The following is a 12,742-nucleotide window of genomic DNA, read 5'->3' on the forward strand; positions in this document are numbered from 1 at the left end:
GCTAATAAATGGTCTCCGAGCGTGAAAGAGCACCCCTTTCACACCCTGCATTCGTTACATTGAAACGCAAGGAATCCTTGGAGGATGGCCATCGTCCTCGAGCTCTTTCGTGTAAATACAAACGGAACAGACACATATTTGTGATATGTATGCAATAATGACCAAAGTGTTAGTGCTACCGCGACGTGAGATAACTGATAATAGGAATCAGGGAGGCTGATTTGAGATGCATCATCAAACACTTCTGTTTGAAATAAAAGTCAGTAATCGGGTACATGTTAGTTGGAAATAACATATATGAAATTTTATCACACTCAGGTGTATAAAAACCGGTACTTTGGAATGTTAAGAAATTTTGATATCGAATAACTTCTTTATTTTTGGTTCTATTTCGACAATTTTCTTCAATTTATAGGAGGATCTATCCCAGGTTCATTTATATCGAAAACAATTTTAGATAAAGTCCGATTTATTCATAATATACGAGGAAAATGAAGTTATGTCTCTATCATCTACGTTCAAGACACTTTTTGGTGAAATACAGCTTTTGTAGTAAATCCGGAATGGTTTTACAATTATGGCCACCATCAACTTATTTTTAAAATACGGACCTGTCCTTTTCATTACAGATATTGATAAAGCGATAAATTCACAATCCAAGGGTATATCACATTTAATATTTTTATAGCGTTCTATATAAAATAACCACCATCATCAGTGACAAAGATCAAACAGAAAAACAATTTATTTTATCATGAACTATTGGGAAAAATCAAACCAAAACGGAAAATCAAAGCTACATGACAATCTATGCACATAAATTGTCGGTCCAGACAATTTCTGTGGCAATTTTCTACCATAATAGATGTAATACTAATACATGCATCTCTTATTTTTTGTTTGGGAGGTTCGATATCCCTTTCATTGAGGTGATGAACTTTGCGTATCCTGTAGCATATATATTTGTTCTTTTTCAAAATAGTTCCGGTGGATTTTACAGAAATTCCCATTTCGTGGGAAATTTCTCGTAAAGAACAATCTAGATTAGCATAATTTTTGTAACTGGTCAATAACTGAATAGCATATCAGTCCTTTCATCATGTGAATACATCTTTGATAAATTCATAAACGTCTGACAGTTCTCAACAGATATCATCAACGCATTCATTTTTCCTGCCATAGAAACCAAGCAAATACTACGCGTTTAAGATGGTAAATGAATTAAGATGCTATTTGATCATACCAAATCATACAACAATCGAATTTTGACCAGAAACTAATATTTTCGTTACTTCCAAGGTTAAGAAATATATGACCCAATAATAGTTACCTCTCGGAGGAATCAGTCCAGTCATCACCCGAAGATGATTGGGGATACTAGCAATCGAAACGTCGTGAAGTAGCTTGGCCTGGAACCTCTTAACTTTTATTTTTTTTCAAATGGTTCGATTTTTACTTGTATTTTATTCCACTATCATTTCATTTCCTTTTTTTTTGGTTATTATAATTGTTATTTTTCAACTATTCATTTTAAATTCTTTTTCTTCAATTTTTGATTCTCCTTTTTTATTTCTTTCAGGGATTTCAAATCCTTTATATAATATCAGACAATGGAAGTCGGAACTAATGAAATGCATCATGAAACATTGTCAAACACTTTCAAACAAAAACCTTTTGTGCCCTCTCTCCATTACCGTACTTTGTTTGTCAGATTAATTTGGCAGCTGCTGAATATCAAGGCAATTCCGAAATGAACTTAACCTCTTGCACGAAGAGGAGGTCTTCAGTTGCAGTTGAGACAGATCGTAAGAACTCGTCACTATGCTAGATTTTAAAATAAAAGCCGGCTTTGAACCTTAAAAAATATTCTATGAAATAATGGAGAAACAAAGAAAAACCATTCAACAAAATAGACAAAAAAACCACCAAAAAGAGAATAACAATAACCAAATCTCGAATAAAACTCAAATTGAGTGCTTTCGCCGTCGAAAGAACCCAAGAAGCCCAAAGATTTCGTGAAAATTATGGGACCACTGCCTTAGGCAAAGACTACCCGAACACTGTTCTCAAAAAAAACTGCCAAATATTCATGAGTACATCGTCATCAGCTTTTCAAATCCTCCCTCGATCAATCACGAGAGGTTATTCCTTCTTCCAGTTGATCTCGATTCAACAAACTCATCCTCAATTGCTGTATGGCCCCTCCTCAGTAAGACGGTTGCTATTTTTGTGTCACTCTTAACAAAAGTAGACCACACATGCCGTGGTTCAATGGAAAACCCATATTTAGCTTAGCCAGCTAAACCAGAAATAATTCAATCTCATGCACAAATCAATAAAAATATTTTTGGACAGTCAACATCTAAATTGCTATCAAATTGCCAAAAACGACTCTCCTCGATAGGAAGACTTGAGGTATCTGGTCTGAAAGGCAATAAGGCTCCTGACTCTCTTGCAAAGGAGGATGCTGCAACCGGCTTCATTGGACCAGAACCTGTCATTGGCATCGCTTTAGACTTTGCCGAACAGATTCAACACCTGGATGACAAGAAGATTTATGGACTTCTGACGTTTATTCACCCTTTAAAGCTTGATACCAAACAGTTGTTGGACTACAGTAGGGATGAACTACGATCTCTAACAGGCCTTCTCACAGGTCACTGTCATTTGAATCATCTTAAGCAGATACTCGGACTGTCGAAAGGCAGTGTGTGTCGCCTCTGTTTGGAAAATGATGAAACAGCAGATCACAAGTTTTTAGAGCTCAGCAGAACCGTACTATTACCATTCGGCCTGAAAGACCACTCACTATACGAACTAATCGGCTTCGTTAAGAAGTTGGGTTCATTTGGTTGAGTGTGAATATGTGTTAGACACAATAAACCCTTACGGGTTGCGGTGGGGAGTCGAATAGACCCACTCACTTTGGACCTAACTCAACCTAACCTAGCCAGGTATTTATAGATTTCAAACTGTTATAGTCCCAACTACGTGAAGAATAAACCTGACTCTACGTCTAGCAACGAACCCACAAATGTATTTCATAAACAGTTCTCATGGCTTGAGGATGTTGCTAAATTTCATGAGACACAGGGCCATCGTTTGAATTTCCGAATCAAGAATGCATCTGTCTAGAATATTCTAACATACATAGCTTTTGCTAGGTATTACACTTTTGAATGACACTAGAAATTATCCTGTATGGAAGCTTGGTTCATTTCCTATACATTGTTTTTTCGTTCCTCTGGATATCACGATTCGTTTCAAATCTATGAATTATGAATAAAGCGTTGCAGCATCATATGCCACGATCAAGCATAATCCCTGATAACAAATCCTATCTGGGACTATCTAGATGAAAAGTGGCGAAAAACTACCAACAAAAATGAACTCAAAGAATGTTTTCGAATACTAGTTCGTGGAATGCCTCGGCGAATGGAAGCTATTGTCGAAGCTACAGGAGGTAACACCTGGGATTGAAAAACTGGTTTATTGTTTTCTTTCTCAACCGTTGAATAAAGGAATGAATCAAGCTTGCTTACTAAATGGTTTTGAGTATTATCCAAGAGCTGTACTTCTCCAAAAGGTGTTTCAAATCTAAACGATAGAAACATAACAATCGATATAGTGTGTATTAATCTCTTTATTGTTAATCATTATGAGATGAATATCCTCTTATTTGTTGAAAACAAATTATCAAAAGTGAACTGAAAATGCACCTGAGTGTATTTTCGAATCGAACTATTTTCAAAAATTTGGCCTTCAAATTTGAAATGATATGTTTTTCTTATTAATGTATTCCTAAGACGTGAATCGAAAATCACAAATGTTTCAATCATATATAAAAAATTGCATTCATATGATAGTATTTATATTTTTTCACTCTTTTATGTAAATTTAGCACAGTCGATATAAGTTTCATCTGCCGTTTATTATAAAGAACACAAAAATGTAGTTCAGTGTGATCGTCATATGTGAAGATGAATTCTTCCGTGAATCTTCCAGTAGTGACTATTTCTCGTCAATAGAGTACTATACTTTTTCCAAGACATATACAGGTAATATTAAAAAATAAGAATGTATTTGTGAAGGATATCCCAAATGAGAGTAATAGCAACAAGAAGTCACTCATGAAAGTCATTCAAAATATTTCCAGTTTCTGTTATGATATTTTGATTTCGAATAGTTTGAGAATTGGGTGGTTGGTAAAATATAAAAAAAAGTCACACCCAAATATCAAAATACATTATGTATCATTATAAAATGTTATAATCAATAAAGATGACTCTGATAAACATGACGTTAAAAAGTGCTAAAGTAGTAATTACACACTGGTAGTAATTGAACTTCAATTACTCAGAAACCTGACTTTAAGTAAGTAAGTGAGTACGGAAATTTATTCAATTGAGTTTCGAATTACGAAAATTCTCATGTAACATGAGAATTCTTCGTGTTCTCACGTTCAGGCTTCAAATATTTCAGTGGATGTATATTATTATCAATTCTAATGGAAGTCAATGCTTAAGTTTCGTTCGATATTTCGACGTATAGAAATGATATTTTTTCACTGAAATGCCAAATGAAAGTATAGAAGAAGGGTTATTTTAACATTTGGAGGCCGAATACCTGGAAGTAGTTTAATCAACAAATTCAACTAACTCACTTTCAATAAATTAGAAATTGAAATTTCATAATTTTCGGTAAATAATTTTGTGTTTGATATATGTTTCCAATTGAGCCTACCAAACATATTAGGAGTGTTACTGAAATATAATTCTGATTTTTTTATGGGTCCACAGGTTTGTTCACTTGTTGATGTTGAACATTGCCAGGAAAAATCATTAGTGTGTGAGTATAACGGAAGTATAAAATGAAAATCAATATATGGATGTAATTAGTGTTTTTCTACAATGAATGTTCTGTCTACAGTTCGTGAGTTTCTACAATCAAATGTGGTCTGGTGTATAAACAAGTGAATAGTACTATTTCACTCACTGATAGAAGATTTATTTGTGTCCTATCCATTCGTATAACATTTCGAGGAATTGTGGAATTCCTAAAATACACATTCATTCAAAAACATCATTTCGGAATCATTTGATCTTTCATTTGAAGTGAGTTTCTCAACAATTCATCAACATTGATGAACCAATAACTGAAAAAACATTATTTCTCATAAAATCAGCCACCATTTCAATAACACTCAGAGTATTTACTAACTAAATGTTGAATGTTGGATGGGTTAACATACTACCATAAGAAATCATAATTCTGTTGTTGATATGAATTTTTATAACTTTTTAAAAGATTTGCCAATAATGTTCCATTCTCCATATATTTGCCCCCTTTGGCAAATACAGGGTGAGGCACTGAAAACAAAACAGGTCGAATATCTTCAAAACGCATGTTTTCCAAAAAAAATGCAGGAACATGTCGATTTGTAATCCAAGGGCGACATCTTTCTATCATAGCCTCAACTGTCCGTATTAAGAATCACCCATTAAAAGGTAAGACCTCGTTGGTCCTTATATCGCAGAACTTTCGACTTTTGAGGGTTGTCGTTCGTAAAGGTGCGATAGCTGACTAAGGGAAAAAACATATTTCAAACATTTTTTTTTTCTCATTTGCAAGCTAACTTGACAGTAATGTGGTAACAATGTATTATGGAATGTTTCTGAAAGAAAAAACAAAATGGCGGACAAGATTTGCAATTGTGGTCCGACTTGATTCAAAATTGATCAGCATTAGTATAAAACCTTTTTTTTATCGATTCAATTAATACTTTTTAGTCATACTGGGAACTTGTGAAACCCCCCTATGCCAATTTTAAATCGATTCGAACCACAATTACAAGTATCGTCCGCCATCTGTTTGCATCAACAAAACAGCCATAATTTCCTACCCTGAAAATCCCCACACACTAATTTTGATTCGATTCGGATCATAATTACAAATTCCGTCCGCCATCTTCGAACCATCATAATGTGTTTTTGCAAAGCATAATTTGAAAACCACCACTGATCAATTGTGAATCAAATCGGACCATAATTGCTAATCTTGTCCGCCATTGTGGAGTCGCCATTTTCTTCCTACCTCAAAAATATTCCTCAATGCATTGTCGCCGAATTTATGTCAAATTATCTTGCAAATGAAGTGTCATAATTTGGAATACGGAACAGTTTTTCACCGCAAGAGGGTGCCAAAATAGAAAATTTAGGTATCGAAAATTGACATGGCCGAAATCCTCATGAAATTACCTTTTTAATGATGTGTCACACTTACTACTTTCCCTATTCAAGTTGTTTGGATGATAGTGACCGAGGGTTGGGGGGAAAAGTATGACTATTGAGGTTATGATAGAAAGATGTCGCCCTTGGATTACAAATCGACGTGTTTTTGCATTTTTTTTTAAGAAAGCATATGTATTGCAGATATTCGACCTGTTTTGTTTTCGGTGCCTCTCTCTGTATATTAACAATAAGTTGAAGGATTGAATACTACTTAGTATATAACGGAAGTAGTTTTTAATGCAGGAGATTATAGAGGAAGTGATTTTAGCATATGACCACAACAATCTCCACAAAAATTAAAGTACCTACTAACCACCCCTCCATAAAGATTTGTAAAGCTTGAATCATCACAGCAAAGCAATTTTCAGTGGCTTTACAAGAAATTATCTTTATAGCCACTGAAAAGGAAATTGAATGGAAAATAATGGAAAGCTCGTACTACTTATTCGCAAACGTAACTGAACTGTGAAGATATAGCAAATTGGAAATTATCAAATTGCGAATCTGTGGAAGAACTGTGAATTTATTCCATTCACTAAACGTTATAAAAACAACACTTCTTGAGGAAATTTTCACGAAAGAAATATTGAAAGTATCAACATTTCATGTAGAAATATATACGTATTTCAACCCATCCAAACAAATCAACCTAACATGTAACATGTAGCTATTTTGTATTAACTGAAGAATGAAATTAATTGCGCAAATTATGGAAATGTATATATTTAAACACATTCGAAGTTGAGTGTGACAACTAAACAATAACTCAAAAGTATGTCCAGTATAAATAAATTTAAATTTTAAGTCAATATATCGTGAGAACGACTATTTTTTGCTAGAAGAAATTAATTCGAGTTGAATATTATTGTTACGCTGTATGTTCAGTTATTCTTTTTATAATACCGTCTGTGTCAGCTTTAACAGAACTGTTCTTGGAATATCAGAAATGATCCAGTAGCAACAATTATTGAAGTTGGATAGTCATTTTTGTCATAGGCGGATGTTTTTTCATTTCTCTATTTTATGAAATTTGACTGTTTTTACTAGATAGTTTATGAAACAACTTCAATTCAAAAATTGTCAGAAGAACGGAAAGAATAGATACTATCTACTGATATTATTTCATCCAAGACTACTGAAAAAGTTTGTTGAATTCAGGCGAGGATTTTAATCCAGTGAGTAGTTTTCTAATAAAAGTTCTCAAACCCATCAAATTTTAGAAAGAAATTGAGGGTGGTTATTTGTAACAAACTGAATACTTCGAAAATCCTTTAGTGAAATAAATTTATTTCCTATTCCAATTTCCATTTGATTTTTCCAACCAAGGGCAGTAATAATACTGCCCCGATTCCCATCTATGAATTTAACAAATTTTTCTGAACATTGAATAGGAATTTTCAGCAGAATATATCTGAACTTAAATATTTTTTTTCGTAACTTTGCAGACTTCTTGACATTCTATCAAAATCTTTTGCCAAAAACTAGTAAAAACGTTTATGTTTTCTATTATAAGTTCTCAATCAACCCAATCCAAATGCTTTTTATCTTTAAACCTCATTAACTTGCGAGCAAGTGTAGAATTGAATTCGTCTTGATCAATAATCTGTTTGCGTGTCGTTAGTTGTTATATTTTGTTATTTTTTTCAAAAACCTATCATTTTTTTTCTGGCTGATTCGGCCGTTATTTGATAAAGATCCTTAGTAATTTCATGAACTACACCTTACCATTTGATCTCCACAAGTTTGTGGAGATGTGTAGTTTATGACCAGTTGAATTTGATGGACTTTTATCCTTTCCTCGTTAGTTAAATACTTCATTTCCTAATTGTATAATAATGAATCATAATCGGTGCATATTACAACATAAATTTTCTATAGTTTTTTTCATGAAGTGGTTCAAAAAGTTTCTAAATGTTTAACGATAACTAATTTTCCTCAAACGACTTGGGCATTTGGAGTTGTATCGCCACAACTGTTATAAAATAATATAAAATGATTTTTTGTTGATTCCAAAGTGCCCTCTGAGATACACTTCCTCAACAATGTTGGAGATGATCGTTTTTCAGAGACTTAGCTCCTAGGGCGCTAAGTGAAGTTGATGAGAGCATTACAGAGACTAAGTATGTGGTGGGTCTTGTCAAAATAAAGAACTTTTTCCAATAAAATATTTATAAAAATCATTGGTTTTTGAGATACAAATTGTTGAAGTTTTTCAAAACATAGTTGGTTTTTGTCATAAGTTTTCAATTTCAGTTATTTGTATTTCGAAAAGAATTATATATATATATATATATATATATATATATATATATATATATATATATATATATATATATGTTAACTCGAAGATTCTCACGGATAAAGTATGATGAGCTGTTTTCTCGGGTTTCGCTCCGTGTTCTGTGTATTTTCTCCCCATAAGGATTATTTTCACAACGTTTCGGCAAAGTCTCATTTGCCATCTTCTGGTGATGTCTGGTTTTTTCAACTAGAGTGATTAATTCGAACTCTGTGTCTCAATCCCAAGGATCAGATACCACTGGAATCACAAGGAGTGTATGAAGTACCATGCCATGATTGTGACAGGACTTACATCGGCCAGACCAACAGACGAATCAACATTCGCAAAGATGAACACAAACTAGCAGTGAAGGGAAAAGTCACCACGTCTTCTCTCTTCCAACACGTACTTCAAACAGGACATAACATCAATTTCGACAACACAAAAATGCTAGCAAGCAACGAAAACTTTTACTCACGAACAATCAGAGAGGCAATCGAAATTGAAAAACGACCTAATAATATGAACAAGAGGGATGATGCGCAAAGATTACCATCAACATGGAGATCCGTTTTATCACTTCGCACAAGCAATCAGACTGCTCAACTCCAGAGGCAAAACTCGGTACAGGACAATACAGGTACAATAACAGAGACAGGAGAGGCAGCTCAGGTAATAAGACCAAAACAGGTAGTCGAGCAAACACAGGTAGTGGCAACAACGCAGGTAAAGGGAAACATCCATCCCTATAAATTGAGACACAGAGTTCGAATTAATCAGTCTAGTTGAAAAAACCAGACATCACCAGAAGATGGCAAATGAGACTTTGCCGAAACGTTGTGAAAATAATCCTTATGGGGAGAAAATACACAGAACACGGAGCGAAACCCGAGAAAACAGCTCATCATATATATATATATATATATATATATATATATATATATATATATATATATATATATATATATATATATATATATATATATATATATATATATATATATATATATGTATGTATACTGTATGGTTTTTCCGGGTATTTGATCCGTGTATAAGATATTATCTCTAATTTCGCCGACGTTTCGATAAAATCTCATTTGTCATTATCTAGGTGTACTGTGACGTGTTCAGAAGTTTGTTGACCCTGCTCAACTCACTTCTTACTATACTGGATATTGAGGAGTTTGAGGAGTGCCAGAAGATGACAGTACTACCAACTGTCGAGAGCGCTCGCAGATAATTAATAGAAGATATAAAGCTTCAAATCCTTTTTGTAGAATTTAATATTGATATATATATATATATATATATATATATATATATATATATATATATATATATATATATATATATATATATATATATATATATATATATATATATTTCAAAGAAAAAAGTTGAATAGAACTGGCCGATACTTGATGAATATCCATATTAAAAAAAAACTAATCAATAGAGTTTATTGTATGATTTTCACTATAAGGGTTTTTTACAAAAACCGCGACACGTGTTTCGCTATACAATAGCATAACCAGTTATGCTTGAAGAAGCTATTGCATAGCGAAACACGTGTCGCGGTTTTTGTAAAACCTTTATAGTGAAAATCATACAATAAACTCTATTGATTAGTTTTTTTTTTAAGAAAAAAGTTGTTTATTTTGGCGAGATCCACTACATACTCAGTTTTTGTAATGTTATCATTTACTTCGCTCAGCGCCCTAGAAGCTTGGTAAAATGCATCGATATAAAAAATGATAAATCTCTTGAAAACGATCACATCCACCGTTGGAAAGTTTTTTGATGTAGACTACCAAAAGTTTACTGTCAAAAAAGTTAGGGCAATTTTAAATAAATAGTGACAGCATACCTACGCAGCACCCTCTCGATGTTATATGAATATTAGTACAAAATCATGATTTCCCATGTCAAAAAAATTCAGTTAACAAATTTCGTGTAACTAAACTCATTTTTTGCAAAAGTTATTTTTAAAAACCCAACAAAAAAATTCAATTTCAACAGTATTCATCTCCGAAACGAAGCATTATATAGACTTTTTTCTCAGAACTGTCTCAGGAATAAATCACTTGGATATTCTAACGTACTTATATTGCACCCTGTACATCGTACGAAGGTCTAGATGTTCTACAAGAATGGAACATGTTCCTCAATTTGGGTTATTACAGCAAATGCAAGTTTGAACAAAATAAAGTTGAGTTTAATTCATGAGTTTTTCAAATTCACTTCGAAAAGTATTCAAATTGATGTTTCAAATATTGGGTTTCAATTTTTAAAGGGATTTGTTTCTAATTCACATATTGGCAACAGCGCCTATATCAAGTTGAAATAATTTATGCGTACCTAGATATTCTACTTTATAAATCAACAATTAAGGCAAAATATAAATTATAGCTCAATACCACCTCCACAAGCCACATAAACAACAGTTGTTTTGTTATTTTTTTATATAGAGGAAGATAGGTTAGGTGCACAAAATGGCATGTCACAGAATGTCTTGGAACCCGGAACATGAGTAAACAGAACAGCACGCCTCTGAAATATGTCATCTTTGTTTGTCTCATACAGGTAACAGATTCATTGTCCTTTATTAGCTATAACCGATGTTGCCAAATGGTAAAATAGAAACGAATCCCTTCAAATGTTGAATGTTTTATTCCATTCCTCTTTTTTTAATATTCAAATAATTTTTGAAGGGAAAGGTTAAAATGATTAGTTTAAAATGCGTTGTTTTAGAGCTCTTTTATGAAAACTACTTGATTTTCGTCAGGAGGAACATTCCCCATTCCTGATGCCATATTTTTTCTAACAATTTCTAAAATAATGTCCATATTGTCCAATTCATCAAAGGCAAATTCACTATTACTACCCCTCTGAAGATTTTGGTCATTACTCTTATTGCTTGAAAAAACTGAAATCATTCTTCAAACATTCTGTTACACTAAAATATTCTCTTACTTTCCTCTTAGATTCTAGTCGATTCATAGAGAGTATCAAGAGGATACATATAGCCACATTCCTCTCATTCATATACAAGTCCCACAAAAGTGAAAAACATTGAAAAAAATCACATAGCGATGCCCCGTTATCTTGTAGAATATGTTAACTTCGACCCTTCGATTCTGCAGCCGAAATTCATCACGAAACTCATCTCAGTAACAGAGGAAAATAATTGTTCTAATAAGAAGACAGGCGAAGTCGAATTCCGTTCCTGTCTGGATGTCAGACTGGATGAAATGAGAGTCGAAGTCTGGATATTCTAGGAATAATCTGGCATCAGCTGGTACTTAATTAAAGTAATGCCCACCTCGATTCGGCCGATTCACTCAGACTGTGACAAACTGGAAAACTTTCAGATAATCCTTTGGAACTTCTTCGGGATTTTGAATGAAATGTCTTTTGGGCGTTAATCGGGAAAAGCTATATTCATTATTTATTCAAAGTTGAGGTTCTTGAGTTCATAAATAAATTAAACGCTTGGGATTTGAATTAATGACGAAATTAAACGAGTCAGTGTGCTAGAAAAGTTCGACGTCTAATCGAGAAAAAAGAAAGCGCCCAAACTATATTTTCTCAGTGGCAAAACATTCCAGTTCAGCAAATGAAATATTCTTAGCACTTTCACTGCCGTTCAATTGAAAATTAAGAATGCATATCTCAATCTATGGTACAGAAAGGCATATTTTCAGAAATAAATTTCAGTTGACTATCGCAAATCCGACAACACCGCTGTTTCGTGTAAACTGTCAACAGTTTCTACTAAATCGTTTTCGACCAGACATCTAAAAACTAGCAAAAAAACAATCTACTCAAATGCCCCTTCAAGCGCTCCGAAAGGTCCGACCAGTTTGTGGATCCAGACTGTAATAGGATAAGCGAGTTTCCATCTACATGCATGATCGACGGCAAGCCAGTGTTGCAACCAAGGGGTTAATCAAAACCATCAACTCGAATCTGCAAGTCTTGATGGTATACCCACCACTCTACAACTAACTGAACAGCCTGAGCAGAAACACAACAATCTACTGAATTTCATCTGTAAGGACTTCCATTGTCAAATATTATTATTATTATTATTATTCACCGTAGTGTGCGCTGGTCAGGACATATCCCCCGAAGCCCCGATACATTCGGAAGGGCGCGTCAGCATTATCAA

The 12,742-nt window shown here is 33.6% G+C and overlaps 1 protein-coding gene across 1 annotated transcript in view; it reads left to right on the forward strand.

The window, feature by feature from the left end:
- Positions 1–9,528, forward strand: part of CARPA (Carbonic anhydrase-related protein A) — a 416,626-nt gene extending 407,098 nt beyond the window's left edge. The window contains exon 10 of the mRNA XM_074183227.1: positions 2–9,528. Within this exon, the coding sequence (XP_074039328.1) occupies positions 2–63 (62 nt within the window). The 3' untranslated portion in view covers positions 64–9,528. The remainder of the gene's footprint in view (position 1) is intronic.
- Positions 9,529–12,742: the final 3,214 nt, after the last annotated feature.

Source organism: Leptinotarsa decemlineata, unplaced genomic scaffold (genome assembly GCF_025532065.1).
Source record: "Leptinotarsa decemlineata unplaced genomic scaffold, Ldec_3_MD MMD2_tig00026336_RagTag_RagTag, whole genome shotgun sequence".
Taxonomy (NCBI): domain Eukaryota; kingdom Metazoa; phylum Arthropoda; class Insecta; order Coleoptera; family Chrysomelidae; genus Leptinotarsa; species Leptinotarsa decemlineata.